The 21,497-nt window shown below is 39.8% G+C and overlaps 1 protein-coding gene across 1 annotated transcript in view; it reads left to right on the forward strand.

The window, feature by feature from the left end:
- The window catches only part of cntn3a.1 (contactin 3a, tandem duplicate 1), a 60,650-nt gene that overhangs the window by 14,193 nt on the left and 24,960 nt on the right, over positions 1-21,497 (forward strand). The window contains exons 4-9 of the mRNA XM_079479108.1: positions 286-461; positions 6,657-6,752; positions 14,399-14,602; positions 14,687-14,789; positions 17,377-17,561; positions 18,855-18,994. Of these exons, the coding sequence (XP_079335234.1) occupies positions 286-461; positions 6,657-6,752; positions 14,399-14,602; positions 14,687-14,789; positions 17,377-17,561; positions 18,855-18,994 (904 nt within the window). The remainder of the gene's footprint in view (positions 1-285; positions 462-6,656; positions 6,753-14,398; positions 14,603-14,686; positions 14,790-17,376; positions 17,562-18,854; positions 18,995-21,497) is intronic.

The following is a 21,497-nucleotide window of genomic DNA, read 5'->3' on the forward strand; positions in this document are numbered from 1 at the left end:
TTTACTTGTCATTTCAAACCTTTATGACTTTCTTTCTTCCGCAGAACACAAAATAACCGATTGGTTTTGTGTCCATGCAATAGAAGTGAATGGGTACTGCCGTTGTTCGATGAGTAAATCATGGCAGAATTGTAACAAATGAATGTAAATGAAATTCAGTTTTCATACAAGTATCCCAAACCACTGTGAAGTATGCTGTGCTGTGTTTGCAGTCCAAAAAAGAGACGAAAAATCTGACTCAATTCACTCTCCACTTCTCTTTTAACTTCCCCTTGTGTTCTATAGGTGGAAAATGAATGACAGCTTCATTTCTCCTCAACCTGGCTCTCGATACAGCATCTCAGGAGGAAACCTGCGAATCAGCCAGCTCAATAAAGAAGAAGATGCTGGTATTTACCAATGTCTGGCCTCGAACTCTTTCGGGACCATTCTCAGCAGAGAGGCTAGTCTCCACATCGCCTGTGAGTCACTGTTTTAGTTTTTTGGCCTTGGAAAAAATCACTTGAAAGCGATATACCACTGAAAAGGTGATATATATGTGCTCTGAATATAGTTCAAGTTAATATTACAAATAGCACTGCAGAGGGCAGATGGTCCGTATATTGCATAAAAAGGAACTCTACACAAACCAAGAAATAAAAGGGGTCACATCATGAGAATCTTAACATTTTCGACTGCATTTTATCCGCATTTTTTACGTCCCCTTTGTAGTCCATGTAATGCAAGTTACAGACGAGGGGTCATCGCAGTTTTTCTGTTGCTCTGAATAATGAGATCTGAATTTAGATTTATTCAGTCAACCGGCACAGGAGAGAAGGAACTAATATGATGTATTAGTTTCCCTCTCTCATGAAACATGTAAACATAACTCCTGTTTACATGTTGTGTTATGATTCAATTCATTCATTTTTATAATGAAATGAAGGTAGACATGCGGGTCTATTTGTGCTACGCCACTCAAGCTCAACAAAGTAAAGGTACATTGTTTATGGTAAAAAAAAACATGATTTGAAAAGAAAAGTAATTCCTGATAAAATATCGCCAGGATTTTGTTTGGCTCAAACCACAAAAGCAAGTTTTAAAGATTTGGATGCAAGTAAAATGTTTCTTTCACAGTTCGAGTGTTATGTTTTTAGATGGCTAGGTAAATCGCATCACGACAACTGCATTGTTAACAGTAACGCTATCACATTAGTATTGACAGATACTGTATACTCAGGGTTACTGTATCACTATTACTAGTATATGTCTCTTTTTATTCGAGTTTTCACAAGGTCCCCAGACGGCAAGTCAGATACTGTATATGATTTAGAGACTGTCAAGTATTATGACGTTAGTAATAATATGATGGTAAATCTGCATTATGTGTGTGAGCTCCGAATTAAAAACACGTTTCTCAATGTACAGGCATGGTAAATATTTTACAATGTTGGGATATCAGTTTCCGGTTTCATTTCTAAAATGTGATAACCTTGATTTTTATCACAGTGTTCATGTGTCTTGTCATGCTGTCAGTCTTTCACATTGCTGTTGGAAGACTCTGTGTCACTCCTGAGGTTTGATTTTGTAGAAATACAGCAAACACTGGTCTGAAATGGCCACAATACATAGAAATGCCGATTAAATGAAATTAAATGAATTCCGCTGCTGTATATTCAAAAGGACGTCTTTAACATTAAAAAGCTCTGGGAACTCTTGTTTTACACAACTTATTTAGTCTCTTCTACAAAACTTCGATTTCTGGTGGCTCTCTGGTGGCAAGTTGAACTTGGTGCTTCTCTATTTGATGTGATGGTGATGGATGCAAGTAGAGATTGAGTTCAAAGATCCGTTTCCTACTGCCAAGCCCAGTGTGATCTTTAAAACACTTCTGTGGAGTTAAGGGGTGGAACACATGTCAGTCCCTAGGCTTTATGTCTTCACCGTTTTCTCTCAATTACCTGGATCTAACCTGCCATAGCTGCCAAAGTGATCGTTCTCATATTGCAACGATCTAATTGTAAACCTGAGAGCTTTTTCAGAAGCTGGCTTGAAACCTTTTACATTTACGAAGTTATCCAAAGCGACATACATTGCATTCTTCCTATACGTTTAATTCTGAGTAGTGCAATCCCCTGGGATCGAACCCACGTTGTTAACACCATGCTCTTACCACTGAGCAACAGGAAAGCTTTGTTTTTAGATGTTTGTTGCTGCGTGAGAGCAGTTATCTTTACTGTATCATGGCATCATTATGTGGGCTGTTGCAGATGTGTTTGTAAATGATTCAGATTGATCCCAATACAGACAAACAAAATGCATCACACTAAATAGATTAATGACACACATACTGTATTAAACGTCGATAAATGTTTTAAGTTGAGAATGTCAAGCATTATTTGTTTTCTTGATTTGATATTCTATTATCTAATGACATGCAATGACGTTCATACATTTTTAAGTGTGACCTTAAAAAGCCTGCAAGTGTTGTATGAAATGGGAGTTTTGATTTTTTAACCTTGAAAGAGCCAGGGATCTCCACCTAGAATCCTATTATGAAAATGAAATAAAAATCAAACATAATCATTTTATAGGACTTCACAATTTGTTACAAATGACACATTTTAAAGAAAATGTTATGTTTTATACAAACCACCTACATGATACTGTAAAACGTCTGCCAGTAACTTATTGTAGATTTGATTACTACTTAACACTACATTTCTATTAATAGTGTTTTCAATTTGAGTTAAACTTAACTTTATGAGAATAAAAATGAGCAAGAAGAGACTAATCTCCTTACTGTCATTAGCACAGCAACACTGCAAAAATTGACATTATTCCTAAGTTCTTTTGTTTTGTTTTCCAGTAAAAATGTTCATGAATCAATTACCATACATTTACATAACCAGAAAAGTGACCTAAGCTATTTAGTCTTGATTTATGAAAGAAAATATAAGAACTAGGTAAGTTTGTTTAAAACAAAATTGTAAAATAAATCTACAGTGCGTTACTAGCAAACCTGCTGCAAAACTGCAGCAAAGTTTAAGAGACAGTAACTTACTGTAGATTTGACTACTACTTAATATTTGTCTATAAGTACTTTTTTAATTTGAATAAACTTTACTTTAATCAGATTTAAAACACTCTGACTTTTTATATTCAAAATGAGCAAGAAGAGACTGGTCTCATTCTTTTTTATTTGTTTTACAGTAAAAATATTTAAAACTTCATAAATTAAGATACATTTACATAACAAGAAGATTAACCCAAGAGATTTTGTCTTGTTTAATGAAAGAAAATATTATAACTAAATATTATAACTAGGTAAGTTTCAAAATAAATTGGCAATTCAATCTACAGTTAGTAACAACAGCAAAGTTTTACAGTCTAGTCATTGATGTTACTTAGATATCTTAAGCCTTCTTAGTCACTTGGTGTACTGTAGCCTTTTATGGCTTACTTTCTGTTATTAACATATCATGTTGATCTCTTTTGCTTTTCTGCTTCATTTGAGTTGAGTATAGTATCTAGTTGCCAGCAAGGTTCTTACATGTTTGACAAGCTAATGATTATTTGGTGCATGTGCTTGGTGATATTAGGCATATACTGTATGTGTGCATTTGCGGCATAAACAGCATAAACTTCAATACACAAAATATTATAGGGTTAGTTCATCTAAAAACGATATATTTTTGTTATTATTTACTCACCCTTGTGACATTGAAAACCCTGCTGGCTTTCTTTGATGTTTGGATTCAAAATTCAACAGATTTTTTAAAATATGTTTTGGGGCTTACGGTAGGCGTGGATGGTGCCTGCCGTCTCAAGCTTCAAAAGAACAAAAGCCTTTTTTTAAAACTCAGAAGGGAGGTGAATTGTATATCTTTGTGATGTTTGTTTATTTGTTGAGAGACCTTGAGGCGTTTTCTACAAACAGACTAGATTTAGATTTATTCATAATGATTGTAAGAACCAAGAACTTTTCCTTCTTTTTATTGCAAAAGCCAGTAATGTTGTAAGTGCAGTAGTGAATCTAGTTATTATTAAATGCTGAACTTGTGATACTCACTTACATTTGGCAACAAAATATATATTGACTAATTTGGTTCGCTCTTTCGGTCTCATTTATGAAACAATCGTACATATACGAGTATTGATTTGCGTGTAAAACGGACCTGCCTGAAAACTCTCCTCCAGATTCACAAATAAATCGTAAACGTCAGATTTGGTAGTAAAATGTGTGTATGTTAATTAATTCCGATAATTAATAAATAATGTGTGCATGAACACTTATTCATAATTAGCATAATCCCCGCCTATAAATGACAGCTACAAACTACTTATCTAGGAATGCTGGATTCCTCTGGAATCCATTCTCAGGTTTGGCACGTTATATTGCATAAATTAATTAAAGACTAACAGGCTATATGCCTACAAAACAATTTATTGTCAGGGTTGTGGGGTGGGAGAAGAACCCAAGCGCAGGCAGCAGTGAAATAAATATAACTTTAATAATATAAAAAAAATCCCATGATGGGGAGTAAACAAAAGACTTACCACGATGGGGCAAAACAAGAAAATAGAATAACCGGATTTAATTAACAAAATGATAACGACAAGGCTACGGTAACGGCAAGACTACGGTAACGACAAGGCTACAATAACAACAAGGCTCATTAATGGCAAAGCTTATTAACGGCAAGGCTACGGTAACGACAAGGCTACGATAACGACAAGGCTCATTAACGGCAAGGCTACGGTAACGACACCTTTTACACATGGTAGAGAGCAGGTGTGTTTTTAACACTATTTATTTGGGGGGTTTGGAGACAGCTGAGGACATGCAGAGGAGCGAAGCAACTTTAGGGAATACTTTAGTGTACAGATATGGATTCTTGATGTTTCAAAAAGTAGTTTGTTAGCCTAACCTTCAGCGTGATGACAAGAACAGAGCTGAATTTAATTTGGAAATGTCATCATTTATTCACGCGCATTTCATTCAAAATCTGTATACAGCAAATGTATGACTCTTGTTTTCTGTGGAACACAAAAGAAGATATATTGTGAAATGTTTTAGTGGTTTTGTACTTTACATACAGTGGAAGTCAATTGGGTCCGATGTTGTTTGGTAACAAACATTCCTTAAAATATCTGCTTTCGTGTTCTGCAGAAATAAATAATAATACAGGTATGAAATGACGTTAGGGTAAATACATGATGATATAATTTTCAGTCTTGGGTATACTGTGCCCCAACATGCTTTTTAAACACAAACCTTTTCGATGTATAATATTTAAATAAGCAATTGCGAAACAATTAAAATATTTCATGAAAAAATACCTGCCCAACACACGATTCTATAAATTCGGTTTAAACAACACATAAGTCAGTTTTAGATACCTTCAGCAACATTTATATCTTTTAAACAAATATTTGCATAGCAAGTAAATTAAAAATACCACATTCAGAACAGAGCAAGCGTTTGGGGAATTCAAGCCATGTTTCTAATAAAAAATGTGTCTTAAGGGTCTCTTTAGTGCCTTCTGCACTCCAACCCTGATAGTTTCGCAGGTAATTCTCCCCGTTTAAGACATTACGACATGAAGTTTCATCTAATCGGCGGACAGGTGGTGTAAAACTTGGTGCCCGAAATACTATTTATTTGTTTATTTCGAATGCAATATTTTGATTGAATTGCCATCAAGTTTGTTTTTGATACACACTGTATTTCAGGATAGAAATAGAATTATATTTTACAGGTTTACAGGTAATTACTTACAATACAATACTGTATTCAGTCACTGTGGCTTCACAAGGGCGTGTTTACTTTGCCGAGAGCCATGAACAGAACACAACGTATAGTTGATAACTGAGAAGCCAATTAGAGTCACTGGAGTGTGTCTTTCTACTGATGAATGCTTTGTATGTACAGTATGTAATAGAGAAGACGCATTTATTGCATATGTATGGTAGAGAGCTGTCATTTGATGTATGTTGGCCTCATTGTAACAACTCTGTAATGAGATGTTACGTGAGGTGAACATTTTGCAGACCGAACATTCTGGAAGAAATGTTTTCCTGATGCTGGTAGTTGAGCAGAACTTGAGTGTAAATTTGCAAAAAGTTCCTTTTCCTACCAGAGAGATGCTTTAAAACCCCCACTTTGAGGATGGAGCGTGAGGGGATTGTCGTGTTCTGAGAGTGGATGCGTTTTTCATGAATATTCCTTTTGAGTTTTTCGTTCTCCAGACGCAGCCCCCTCACCGAATTCAATGCAGGTGAAACTCAGACATCCTCTCAACAATTGTTCTCTATTTGTTACTAAAGATTCACTCATTTTTTCATTTTATTTGTTGATTTATTTTCATTATTCATGTATAGATGTCCTCATGTGCTTTGAAAACCAAGCAAAGAGAAAGTCATTTCAGAGTTCTGCTGTTTATTTTGTGCTCTTATTTTGTAATGTATATACAATACAAATATTTATATATTTTTTTACTAATGTTAATGAAAGATAACCTAAACAGACCGGAAGTTACGCTCGGACCAGGCCGTAGTCCGATGAAACCGTCTTTACTACTTCCACATTTTGTGAATTCTGATTCAATGGAAAAATATGTATTATTGATATATTTTAAGAAAGGTTTCTGTTTGTTTCTGTTGCTTTATTCTAGATCTGGAGGAGTTTAAAACTCAGAGGAGAAGTCCAGTGAATGTCAGAGAGGGTCAAGGTGTGGTCCTCCTCTGTGGTCCCCCACCACATATGGGAGGTGAGGCATTTTATTGTATATTAACAGCCTGTTGATTTTGTATTGCTTTTAAAGCAAGGCGCTGACCGTCAATATAATGACAATATTTAGTACTGCAGTTCACAATTCTCAATGGCTGATCAACCACTGTGCGGTCAGATCCAAACACTATTGACTTCTAGCTGTGCTAGTTTTATTTCTTTACATTATTTCAGAACTTAAGTTCTCACTTTATAATTTGAAGTAAACGTATGTCTTGTTATTATGGTTGAAATACAAACTATCACTTTATTAATATGAAAACAGAGACGAATGAGGTATTTAATGTGCTTGAAATATGTAATTTGTGTAATTTGCAATATGCCCTGCGTTCTGTACGTGTGCGAGTTTGTCCTCCTTAGGTACGATGATAATATGTACATATGTTATCTGGTCGCAAAGCCAGAAATAAAACTATGATGAGTTTTTTGCGTTTGTTCTTGCGTTCTGCCCTAACCAGCAATTATGGTCCTCTGTAATTAACTCGAAGCATAAAAGGTTTTTCAACCTCACTGCCCACAGCACCCTCTTGATTTAATGCTTTTAAGTGGCACACTATACACACCTCAAGTAAAATGTTATGTGAGGTAAAAATTTTCACTTGCTTTTTGCTGTTAACTCTATGAGGGGCTTGGTCCGTTTTATTACTTTGGAAGTGGTTCGAAGATTAGTTGCAATTTTGTCGTGATTCAGATCGTTTACATTTTCTAAGCAGAGAACTTTTTGCCTTTAAGATCTTAAAAATAGGGCAGTTTTGAAAAACACGTTCTATTAAAAGAAGTTACAAAGGAGAGCTTGTTAGCCGAAGTACATAGGCAAAACAAAAATAAGGTCAAGCGCTATTTGTTTGCATGGTGAAAAGGAGGACGTTTAGTTTGTGTCTTTTCCCACACAATGTGTTTAATCTGTCAAATATTGTTATTCTTTTTAGATGTATTTTTGGTTTGCCTTGTTGCAACAGACTTCTGTTTAAGCAGATGAAAATTCATAAAGAATACACAACATAGAGAAAATTTATAATATGGAATCTACCGTATCAAGGCTGTCACTTGTCATCGAAAAGCTTGGTCAAGGTGAGCAATGCTGCCTTGATGTGCTTTTGGTCGAGCCTGCGCTTAATAACTGTGTTTAGTGTTAGTCCTAACACATCAGACCTTATTTCTTTAAAGGGATCCCTGGGTATAGAGAGATGGATGGCTTAATAATTGTAATAGCCTTACACTACTAACATTTGTCGCAAACACATCAAATATTTGTATTTCTTTAAAAATAAAAATAAATGTAACACTTGTTTTATAAGGAACAAATGACGTAAAATGGTTGCTGGCGTATTCTAGTAAAGTGTACGATAATGGTGGATGATGATGTCTTAAATAGTCTTTACTGTCTTAAAGATGCTAGTTATGATTTATGATTTAATGCATGTTTACCTTGAACAGATGCTTACTGAATGCGCATTCTTCTGTCATGGCAGGCAGACTGGCTTGTGTCAATAAGACATACCGCCACATACTTTCCCTGTGTGTTTATATATCTGATCTTATGTTTGACGTCTCATATTTTACTGTTATATATGGACAGTGTGTGCGCTTTGCTGTAGCGTTAAGAGAACGGGTTTAGGATGCAAACATTCGGCGTCACAGATTTTGATGCAAAAAAATGGCGGCCTCCGAGTACAGCACAAGTTTATGAATACTGTGACAGTTACACTTTTTAATTTCACATTTATAAGGTCAATGCCATTGTAAACATATTAAGCCTTACATCTCTCTATACCCAAGGTTCCTTTTAATGCTTCTGGTCCTTTTAAAAATCACTTGTGTCGTTGGAAGAAAAAAGGTCATAGCTTCTAAACCCTTTTGTTAAATTATTGTAAATTTACTAGAATTTACTAAATTTATTGCAAATTTACTAGATTTACGAGACAGCTAGATTGTTGCTGTATTCTTTATACATTTCTGAGTTAGTAACCTTTTTGTTTATGCTTTTAGTTAGCTTTGTAGTCGATTGAGAAAATTCTCAATCGAAATTTTGAATGTGAAATGTCATGAATCTGCCTTCATGTCATGTCTATTCTTGGTCTTGAGGCAGATTCATGACAAAGTCTTGTGTTTCATGTGAGAGAGAGATGTTGGCTATCGGCTTTCTATGCTCTCTCTCTGGTCCGTGTCTTTGTTCCCGCCATCTCGTTTCCTCGTTAACCTTCCCTGAGTGTTTCATTACCCGCACCTGACCCTTGTCAATTATCCTGTGTTTGTTTCCCCTATAAAACATCCTCGTGTTCATTGTCCTGTGCTCGTTCATTGTATATTGTACCTTGGTCGTGTTTGCTGTACCTTGCATTTTGTATACAGTACTTTGTTTGCTTTCCTTGTCGGATACGTTTTTGGATTACCCTTGCTTCTTGTCTCTAGTTAGTGTTACCCTGTATTTGCCGTGTCTGCCTGCCATTGGGTTCTTCTCCTCACAAACCGTGACAGAATGAACGAGCCAAAACTGAACCCAGCAGACAGATTGGAGGCAAGGCGAGCGATCCAGGCACGCCCGCCGATAGGGGGGGACAAACGGGTCTGTTGTCCCGGGCCCAGGATAGGGGGGGGGCCCAGAACTGGGCCCTCATTAAATTATGGAATAATTAAAAAAAAATGTTTTAAAATAGGCATATTTGTGGAAAAAAAAATATATTTGACTTGTATAAAGCTTTTTATTTGTTTTCTTCCTAATTGTCCTTAAAATAGTGGTCAAGAACCCCCCCACCCCCAACACAAAAATGGTTTGGCCACTGATCAAAACTTGAAGTTGTCAGTAGATTTGAAGTTCGGTACGCTCAAAATGTCCGGTCAGCACAAGTCCGGTGCTCAGAAAAGGAAAGAAAAGAGAAGAAGAGAAGAAGAAAATAGAGGCCTTAGAGATTTTCTAAACAAATATTTAAAAAAAGGTGGTGACGGTGAAGCTGGAACTAGTGAAGTCAATGTAGAGCAAGGTAAGAAACAGCGCAGCCAACGTTTACGAGCTTTGCAGTGTTAATTTCGTCAGACGAGACGAGACGAAATATGTTCGTCAACGACCTTTTTTTTCATGACTAAGACGAGACGATGACAAGACGGCACCACTGTCCAAAAACGCTGACTAAGACTAAATTAACATGCATTATTGTTGACGAAAAAAGACGAGACGAAAATGTTTTGCATAAAATAAAAACTAAGATAAAATCTCTCTTCATTTTCGTCTACAATCGTCTCTGCTTTTTCATCAGCTGTTACGCCTTTAAAATATTCAGAACGTGTTTCGCGGCTTTGCGCTGTTGCTCAAGTTACAGGTCTCATTGTGTGTTCACATCGAGCGCGAATGAGGCGTCAAGCGCGAGTGATTTACATGTTAAGTCAATGCAAAGACGCGATAGACGCGCTTGCGGCGCGAATAGCGCGAATGACTGTGTGTTCACATCGAGCGCCAAAGAGGCGTCGAAAACGCGCTATTCGCGAGTAGTTGGACGCTTGAACATTTTGTGTTTACTCGCTTCATTCGCGCGTGAAATTCGCGTCATTCGCGCCGCCTCATTTGCGCTATTCGCGCCGCAAGCGCGTCTGCAAGCGCGTCTATCGCGTCTTTGCATTGACTTAACATGTAAATCACTCGCGCTTGACGCCTCATTCGGTTGGAAACTCATTTGGTTAGTTTTTTTTAACTTAAAATAACCCTCAATGGTTTGGATTTTGCTTTCTGTTGCAAATCTTGCCTTTGAACTTGATTGTTTAATTCATTCCTAAAGTGGACGTTTCAGCAGCTGTAGTAAGTTTTAGTATCAGCAGCTGTAGTACAACAGAATTGTTAATTGTTGAGCCTTGTTAAAGCGTTGTTAAATCTTATTTATTATTTCCCAAGATCAACATAGTCTGTAAATAGGTTGCAGAGAAAGGTGTGAGGAGAGGAGAGGAAGAGCAGAGGAGAGGAAGAGGAGAGGAACATGAGAGGGAGAGCAGAGGAGAGGAAGAGCAGAGGAGAGGAACATGAGAGGAAGGGCAGAGGAGAGGAACAGGAGAGGAAGAGCAGAGGAGAGGAACATGAGAGGAGAGGAACAGCAGAGGAGAGGAACAGCAGAGGAGAGGAACATGAGAGGAGAGGAAGAGCAGAGGAGAGGGAGAGCAGAGGAGAGGAAGAGGAGAGGAACATGAGAGGGAGAGCAGAGGAGAGGAAGAGCAGAGGAGAGGAACATGAGAGGAAGGGCAGAGGAGAGGAACAGGAGAGGAAGAGCAGAGGAGAGGAACATGAGAGGAGAGGAACAGCAGAGGAGAGGAACAGCAGAGGAGAGGAACATGAGAGGAAGAGCAGAGGAGAGGGAGAGCAGAGGAGAGGAAGAGCAAGGGAAAAGGAGAGATCTGGGCACGGGGGGCCCATCTAAGATTATCTTGTCCCGGGCCCAGGCAAGACTGTCAGCTGGCCTGGATCCAGGCTCGTCGCCTCCTGGGTTTACGTCAGGGACACTCCGACGTATTGGAGTTTGCGGACCGTTTCTTTGAGGTGGCAGGGGAGATGGTCCACAGTGAGCAGGAACAGATGGTCCTGTTCAATGGCGGCCTCAACCAACCTCTAGCGGGGTGGGAGATGCAAATGCTGAGACCGCTGGGCTTCACCGACCTTATCAGGTATGCCATGAATCGGCCTTCCAGCCGGCGTCAAGTCCTGCACCAAGTCCTGCCCTGCCGGCTTTCCAGCCGGCGTCAAGTCCTGCACCAAGTCCTGACCTGCCGGCCTTCCAGCCGGCGTCAAGTCGTGCACCAAGTCCTGCCCTGCCGGCCTTCCAGCCGGCGTCAAGTCCTGCCCTCCAGCCGGTGGCTCAGCCGGCCTTCCAGCCGGCGGCTCAGCCGGCCTTTCAGCCGGGAACAAGAACAGTTCCACCCAGGACTGCTCCCATCAAGTCCCCGGGGACTCCACGCTCGCGAGCGCCCCCGGGAACTAAGACTTTCCCACCTTATCCTTACCCTATTGGACTTCCTCCCGTGAACTTTGTTGTTCCCCCACCCCCCCTCCCATGTTTATTATTTTTATTGTCTCACCCCAACCCTGTGATTTTGCATGCTTGTTTGCCCCTGATCTTGTTTTCTTTGTTTTGCCTTGTCTTGTCGTGTTCCCAGTCTGCCTTGTCTTGTTAGTCTACCCCTTGATGAACACCTGGAGGTGTTCATTAAAGGGGGGGCTTCTGTCATGAATCTGCCTTCATGTCATGTCTATTCTTGGTCTTGAGGCAGATTCATGATAAAGTCTTGTGTTTCATGTGAGAGAGAGATGTTGGCTATCGGCTTTCTATGCTCTCTCTCTGGTCCGTGTCTTTGTTCCCGCCATCTCGTTTCCTCGTTAACCTTCCCTGAGTGTTTCATTACCCGCACCTGACCCTTGTCAATTATCCTGTGTTTGTTTCCCCTATAAAACATCCTCGTGTTCATTGTCCTGTGCTCGTTCATTGTATATTGTACCTTGGTCGTGTTTGCTGTACCTTGCATTTTGTATACAGTACTTTGTTTGCTTTCCTTGTCGGATACGTTTTTGGATTACCCTTGCTTCTTGTCTCTAGTTAGTGTTACCCTGTATTTGCCGTGTCTGCCTGCCATTGGGTTCTTCTCCTCACAAACCGTGACAGTGAAATATACCAAAATACAAAGAGCCAATGAGCTTGTCAAAGAAACACCCCAAAATCGAACTTTTGTCATTATGTATTCACCATCCTGTAATTTCAAACTGTTATGACTATCTTTCTTCCGCAGAAAACAAAAGAGGATATTTTGAAGAATGTTTGTACCCAAACAGAGCTACCCATTCACTTCTATTGTACGAACAAAAAACAAACAATGAAAGTCAATGGGTTCCAGTTCCACCGCTGTTTGGGCTGCAACGATTTGTCGACAGTAAATATTGTCGACTTATTTCTGTGTTGTCGAGTCGTGACTAAATGCATGATCGTGATTTGACCGCTACGCCGTTGTCGCGCTTGTGTATAATGCAGCCTTCCCAAATGCGATTGCAGAAGAAGAAAACACAGCGTGAATTATGATGGAGTGCAAACGACTCCGAAATAGCAAGGTTTGGGAAAGTTTCACAAATCTTACAACCAAGAATGCTGTTGTGTGCAATACTTGCAAGACTGAACTTGCATTTCATGGGAGCACAACGTGCATGGAAGACTTGAAGAGGAAACTTCCTGATTTTCTGTCGAATTCACTCTATGTGCGTCCTGCTGCTTACACATTTCCACCCATATCTCAGTTTTACGCAGGCTTCCGGTATAGCATTCTCCCATAGCAAAACAAGGTCCTAGCGTGGTCTTTTCCCACATATTCGCATATTATATTCACATATTTTGATTAACTAGCGATTCCATTTAATTACATTATATTATATATACAGTATATATTAACGTTTGTTGCAAACCTGTATTATATATTTTATCAATACATCATTGTAGTAATGAGTTCAAGAAGCTTAAATACCTTCGTCGTGAATGGGAAACAATTCAATATTGCTGTGTCCTAACGGCAGCTCATTAAAACGTTAGACAAGCATTGGTTGTAAGCACGCCAGAAGCTAGATGTGCATAGAGTGAATTGTCCTACCCTGTCAGATTTTCCTACCGCAGGGCAAAACTTAATATAATCTCAACAAAATAAACAAGAAGGATGATTTTACAATGCAAAATACCCTTGTCAGATAGTCCTATATCAGCTTAAAATAAACACATCAAATAAATTTACAGCGTAAATACGCTGTCAGATTGTGCTTCCAACATAAAAGAAACATGTAGGATTAATTTACAGTGCAATACCCCATCAAATTGTACTACCAGTATTAAAAGTCGAATGATTTAACAACGTAAATACACTGTCAGTTTCCCGTGATTTTAATGTTACTGCTGTAATGCAGCAGATTCATTTGTTTGTATTTATTTCTCTGAAAGAGATCGAAAAAGTAAACAATGCTTATAGAGCATTTGTCTGTGATTTCAGTTGGACAAAAAGATAATGTGTAACTGTATAGTTGGTTCAAAGTTTATTAAAACAACAATTTCAATAGCTGATGTAATTGGCTGTGTTTGTTTATCAGTTAAAATATGTATAACTCAAAGTTTTAACTATTTGCTTTAAAGCTGAATAGTCATTTAAAATCAAATGATTAGTCATTGAAATAATCGATGATTAATCTCCCCTATTAATCGATGAGTAATCCCCCTAATAATCGATAGATTAGTCAATTATCAAAAGAATCGTTTGTAATTTACAGCCCTAGTTACCAAAATTATTTCAAAATATCAGCTTTTTTGTTTTGCAGAAAGTTAAAGCCAAAGAGGTTTGAAACGTTTAAGAGGGTGAGCAGATGATGACAGCATTTTCATTTTTGGGTGAACTTGCCCTTCGTTTTCAAGATTCCAGTCTTTTTTGTCAGCTGTATTGAGAATACAGGCACTGCTCTTTGCCATTGTGAATTTGGGCAGCAACTGCATTAAAGCGACTTTGTTATTCTCATCAAAAGGTTTTTGAGCTGTATTAATATTATCTTTTTTTTTACATCTCTGAAGTAACATGGTTCTGTATAGCCCATTCAGAAAAGCTGATATTTGTCTCCTGTCTTTCCAACAGAGTTGACCTTTTCTTGGATCTTCAATGAATATCCCTCATTTGTGAAGCAGGACACGCGGCGCTTCGTCTCTCAGAAAACCGGCAACCTGTACATCGCTAAAGTCGAACCCTCGGACGTTGGAAACTACACTTGTGTTGTCACCAACACTGTGACCCATACCACAGTACAGGGACCCCCTACGCCACTTGTGCTCCGCAGCGATGGTGATGTCCATTTGTGAATTCATCTTATAAAATGACTTTTATGTGGTTGTAAAATTTCTTATGTAAAATGATGCTGTGTTTCAGGCATCATGGGTGAATATGAGCCAAAAATTGAAGTTCAGCTCCCTGAGGTCTTGGCTGTTGCTAAGGGGTTAACAGTGAAACTGGAGTGCTTTGCTTTGGGAAAGTAAGTACATTACAGTTGTCGTCTCTGTAAGAGTGTTTTCATGAATTGTACATGCAAGTAGGGGCTAAATGACTTCTGCTGCATTCTTCATTACCGTCATGTGAGAAATTATGTCATCCTTAGTAATTGTCTTCTAAATTTGCTATATTTATTATGTATAAAGAAAGCTAAAGGAATTTCTAGACTAATCTGGGATGAGTCGTAACAAGATTGAATGCTCTAAAAGTACTTCAAGGATAATGTGTGTAATCATCCAAAATATTCAGATCATGGAGAGGTATTGTTTCTTTTCTACGTTCCTACTAGTTTAAATACTAGTTTAAATTTGGGATCTTGCAATGATGAAATTTTCCCTCCGGTTATACGATGTGTAAAAACACAGGTTGTACTGGTGACACAGGGGGTGATGGGTTTGCTGTGGGGTGGTCGAAGTTATGGCTGTGCGAATGACGCATTTTACTTTCAGTATTAAAATTCACTCATAGTCCTACTTGACCTTAGTGCTGCGTTCGATACTGTAGACCATAACATACTTCTAGATCGCTTGCACAATTATAGCGGTATTGAGGGACAAGCACTACAATGGTATAGATCTTACTTATCAGACAGACATCAGTTTTTCCATTTAAATGGGGAGTCATCAAATCTAACGTAAGTCAATTATTGATTACCTCAGGGATCGGTTCTAGGACCCTTGCTATTCTCCATATACATGCTGCCCCTTGAAAACATTATTAAAAATCATGGAATTAGCTTACACTGCTATGCAGATGATACTCAGCTATACATCTCATCAAGACCAGATAATTGCTCCCAGTTATCCAAATAAGTAGAGTGCATCGAACATATAAAACATTGGATGACTTGTAATTTCCTTCTTTTAAATTCGAATAAAACTATTGCTTATCGGACCAAAGACATGTAAACCGAATATTTCGGATAATAACCTGCAAGTTGAAGGATGTACTGTTACTCCAACAAATACAGTAAAAGTAAGTCGGCAGGGGGTATGCACCGGCGAGACGAAAGAACGGAGACGGGAGCCCCCGGAGCGACAGGGACGAGAGAGGGGAGAGAGGAAAAGAAAAAAATAATTGTCCGGTTCCCTGACATGCTGTCGCTTGGTCCTCAGCCCAGCCGAGAGGCTCTTCCTCGCGGTGCAATGCGGTAGTGCTGGACGTCGGGGGGAAGGTCCGCTCCTCCTCCGCCCCCTGGCGGTTGGCGGTGGCTTCTTTGGCTGAGGGCAGCCGGAAGGAAGTTTTCCGTTCCCTGCTCCTCCCCTTTCCTTGGTGGACGGCAGCAGGCTCCGGCCAACGGCAAACGGCCCGAACTCCTCCGCTCCCTCTTCTACGGCCGCCACCCCACCTAGGCCCAGGGTACGGCAGCGAGGTCTTCGTGCCCTGGCGGCCGGCGATGGCTCCAACGGCAACCACCCCACCTCGACCCAGGCGCACGCCGCGAGTTCTCCGTCCCAGCCGATTCCTCTTGCTACAGCACCACCGCCTCGGGCAGCCACTGGCGGACGTCCCTTGTCCGTGCTGCCCGAACTCCTCGGCACCGCGATGCCCCTCGGCAGCGAGGGCTCTTCGACAGCATGCCTCAGTCTACCTCACGGTAGACTGCCGGCCATAAAACATACCTAAACTAAACATATGTCCGGGCCTGGTCCTTTCTCGTCAACCGTCCTGCCGATCGTCCTTTTAAGCTCCCAATCTCCTCCGTGATAAGATGCGGGACCGGTGCGCGCACAGCTGCTTGCACTTATCACTCCCGCCACCGGCCGCGCGTCATGGCTCTCGTCCCGCCTTCCTCACCACAGCGTTATATTAGACAGAAACCTGTCATTTCGAAATCACATCTCAAATGTCACAAAAACAGCCTTTTTCCACCAAAATGTTTTTGCCAAATTATCCACCAAAGGGGGTCGAGCTTTCTCATACGTAGCACCTTAACTCTGGAATTAACTTACCGACACTATTCGAGGGTCAGACACTTACCCAATTTAAATTTAGATTAAAGACACATCTTTTCAGCCAAGTATTCACTCATATGTTATATAAACCACAGGGAGACTGCATTTATTAGATATTATTTACTAGAATCTATTAACTTGTTATATAAACACCATGTACTGTTTTTGACCTTTCTGTGTTTTTCGGTTTCTATTTTCCCCTGTAAAGCTGCTTTGGAACAATGCACATTGTGAAAAGCGCTATATAAATAAAATTTAATTGAACTAAATAAATAAGAAGCGAATAAGAAATGAATTCTGATCTTTTCGGCAACACTTGATCCGCTTCACAGAATATTTTCACAGAAAGTGATTTATTACTATAAAAATTTAAATGGCGGTGGGGGTCGTTGCCGCGGTGGACAAGTGATTTAATTGGTAGGCGGGGAAGACACCATGTATCACCGGCGACACAGACTATCGCAACAAGCCTAGTTTAAATGACACACTTCAGGAAACTACAATTGTTCTGGATATACTGAAATTTCTATTATTCGACTAGTTTTAAAATCTCTTTATCCAGTAGAATTTAGTTTGAAGCCTCATCAAACAATAAGATTTCTCACTTGGTTTCAGTCCAGTTCCTGTGATCAGCTGGAGAAGATCCGATGAAAATCCATTTCCCAGAAAAGTGGATGTTAATCAATCCAGTGGAGTGTTGGAGATCCCTCATTTCCAACAGGAGGATGCAGGACAGTATGAATGCGTGGCTGAAAACTCCAGAGGCAGAAACACTGTAAAGGGACGCCTTTCATTCTACGGTAAATCTGAAATACAGATTTTATGCAGATTTTATGCCTGATGTGTAATTAGAAAATAATCCAACAACTTTGAACTTTTATATCTTCCCCTTAAAGTACATGACAGCGCCATTACCAATATAGCGACTACACCATGCAAATAAATAGGACATTTATTTTTCTACATTAAAATGAATGAGACGCAATGAGCCAGGGCAGACATGCCAAACATTCGCATTCCGAACGTATTTCTGAGTACTGAATCTGAATAAAAAATCTGTCATCATTTAAATCCCATGGTGTAGATCCACACCTGACTTTCTCTCTTTTGTAAACGCAAAAGAACACAAAATTAAACATAAAAGAACAAACGTTTCTCCGGTATGCTTGGAGCTTGAGCTCTTGCATAAAGTAGAAAGTGATCCACATGTTATATGTCAAGCACGGTTTGTACGTTGAGACAACCACACTATCAGTTCAGTCTTGTTTTTAACAAGCCACAGAAATTATTTCTGTAAATTATGCTTTCTCTTTCTTTATTCTGCACCGTAATGGTTGAGGTGTTTATGAATGTTTTGATATATGGTCTTATCATTGATCAAATCAATAATTGTGGTTTAATTCATTACCCAATGAAGTTTTATGACCTTAATGTCAGATTTTCATGATTATCCTATCCTGTTGTAATTATTTGTCATTTCAATGATTTGGCTGTCAAAAATCCATAATCTTCCATAGTCTCTGCTTTACAAGACATCTATCACTGCCGTTGGGGCTATGGAATAATCAATATGAGCCACTGTTGTTTATTACATAATGGCTAGAACCCAAATGATGAGGTCCAAAAGTGAGAATGATACCCAATAAACTTTAACTATGCTTCCAATACACATGCTATGACAGATTCTCTGTCTGTTCTGAAGGTTCTGCAGTTATGTAAAAGTATTAATTATTAGTAAGACATTAGTAGTCAAGTCATTATGTTAACATTGGTACTATAAAAAAATGATTTGTGTTTTCGGTGGTGTTGTTCCATAAAGCGATATAAATATTGACTAAATAAATAGCCTTATGAATTATTCATGTGGTAATATGATTTTTTCATTCCGATGCCTTGTTGATCATCTGGATTTATTCATTAATTGGCTCATAAACCCCTTGCTTGGTTTACCAATTTCTCCAAGGGGTTATTCAATACTCAACTGGAAGTCTGTCTGGTAGTCAGGAGAGCTGTTGAAAAATTCATTTTCATCCGCAGCGCTCTGTGTGTTTTTGACAACGGGCGTGTGTTGTCTGTTTGTTGATGGCTCTCAGCTCCCCCTCATCTGCTGGAGAAGCCTCAGGATGTGCAGAAAGCCATTGATGAATCTCTGCTGTGGGAGTGTAAGGCGAGCGCCAAGCCGAAGCCTTCCTACAGGTGGCTGAAGAACGGAGAACCGCTGGAGTCATTTGAGGTGGGTGATTCGTGTTGGAGAGCCAGAGGTCTGCTGAGTATTGAGGTTTAATGTGGCGGAAGGTGATAAAGGATTTTTGATGGTTGTTTAAAAGTTACAAATTGACAAAACCCAACCTTTGACTTAAAGGGACAGGTCACCCAAAAATAAAGGTCATTGTTTAATCACCTCGTTCAAAACCTGTGGAACACAAAAGAAGATATTTTGAGAAATGTCTCTGTGATTTTTTTTATACAATTAAAGTAAATTGGGGCTTTGCAAGAGAAAGTTATACGGGTATGAAATGCCAACAGTTCGGGTGTGTCCATATTTGACCCAACTATGAATTGAAACCATGGAGTGTTTGATCTTGCAAAACAATTTTTCTATTTTTAAAAGATGCGTTCTAGGTTCCTTTTAGCTTTCATAAGATTCACAGCGGTTCCGTTCTGCATTTTAATATCATGTACAACACAGCTTGTTTTATCACTCGGAGAGAATCACAGTGTGAGGGCTGCACTCTTAATGAGCTGAGGTGTTAGCATTTTGTAAATGTCACGATCAGCCAACTCAGCATTTGATCAATCTCAAGACCAAAGGTCATCCATGTAGTCAGAGGGAGAGCAGTGGGGGGGGTGTCGTTTGTTATTTGATTACAATGAACAGACAAAGCCCCTTTATCTCCTTACCAGACACCCAGTAACAAGCTGGTTTTTCTGCAAGTATTATGACAAAACACTACATCACCGAGCGGGCACATTTTGTTCATGCCAATGCTGTTTGCATATTTTCCTAGACTGTTATCCCTTAAGTGGCAATCTTGGCTTTGTATAACATTCTGCTTTTTAAAAATGTTATGTCTTACTGAAAGCTCCAGTCTGTAACGTTTGCCTCTGCATCGCGATCTTTGTTAATAACGTAAAATTGCATATTACTCACAGGTTACACAATTACCTTTAGGTCAATTGACATCAACCTGACATTAGCGCATATTATGTTTGACCTTGTGTAAAATACTGTTTGATGTTAAATAATATGATTTCCCCTTTAAAAATTTGGGTTTGTTTAGCTTTATTAGTTGTAGGTTTATTACAAATGGATGTAATAGTTTGATACCATCCACCTCATGCATACGGGGCGATTGGCGTACTTCCGCTAAAATCTCAGCCAGCTAAGCCACTTCAAGGTAATTGCGTGATAACAATGTGCTTAGAAAGAAAACATTCAAATTCCAGTAAATCTGTAAAAACCAGACAACACTACGACTGAACATTCCTACATGCCTTGAGTAAATGCAAAAGTAGACTTTTTTTATTTGTGAATGTAGCTTGAAATGGATAGCCTGAAGCGCTTCTTTTTGGTTGTTGATGTCATTTTTGCTCCCCTTGTGGGAAGTGTTTGTTTTCTGTTTTGGTATTTAGTTTTGTTAGTGTTGTCCCCCATCGTGGGTGTTTGTTTTGTTGTGTATAGATTAAAGGCTTTTTAACCCCTTCACCGCTGCCTGCACTTGCGTGTCACGGATTGTGAGGGGAGAACCCAAGTGCAGGCAGACACGGATGATGAAGGGGTTAAACAGAGACTTTAATATAAAACACAAAACAAACACCCACAATGGGGAGAAAACACTATCCAAAACTAAAAACAAAGACTTCCCACAAGGGGGGCAAAAAGAAACAACTAAGAACTAAACAAACAGTGTACAAGACCATAAACTTTACCGGAAACATGAACAGGGACCATGAACAGCATACAGGTATACAGGTACATCCAAGGTAACACGTACACAGGTACAACGAACGAGCACAAGACAATAGACAAGAGGGCATTAAATAGGGGAACAAACACAGGATAATTACTAAGGGGCAGGTGAAGGTAATGAAACACTAATGGGAAGGCTAACGAGACAAAAGGGCGGGAAACACTGACGAGACACGAGAAAGCACATGGCATGTCAGAATCAAAACAAAGCCATGTCTTTCTCACACAAAACCTAAGGCTATGCCATGACTCCGCTGCAAGACCAAGAATAAACATGACATGATGGCGGAATCATGACATAAGCCCCCCCCTTAAATGAACACCACCAGGTGTTCATCAAGGAGTAGACTAACAAGACAGGGCAGACTGGGACAATGACAAGACAAGGCAAAACACTGTAAACAAGATCAAGGGCAGACAAGCATAAATTACAAAGGGGTTGGGGTGACATAATAAAAATAACAAACAAGGAAGGGGGGGAGGGGGAACAACAAAGTTCATGGGGGGAAGTCCAAACGGATTGGGACAAGGGGGAACAGTTCTTGTCCCTGGCGCTCGAAAGCGCGGAGTCCCAGGGGACTTAGGGGACACCCTGGGGGGCGGCGCTCGAGAGCGCGAAGTCCCAGTGGCCCTCGGAGTGGCCGGCTGGAAGGCCGGCAGGGCAGGACTTGACGCCGGCTGGAAGGCCGGCAGGGCAGGACTTGACGCCGGCTGGAAGGCCGGCAGGGCAGGACTTGACGCCGGCTGGAAGGCCGGCAGGGCAGGA

This window comes from Barbatula barbatula, assembly GCF_947034865.1.
Source record: "Barbatula barbatula genome assembly, chromosome: 17".
NCBI lineage: Eukaryota > Metazoa > Chordata > Actinopteri > Cypriniformes > Nemacheilidae > Barbatula > Barbatula barbatula.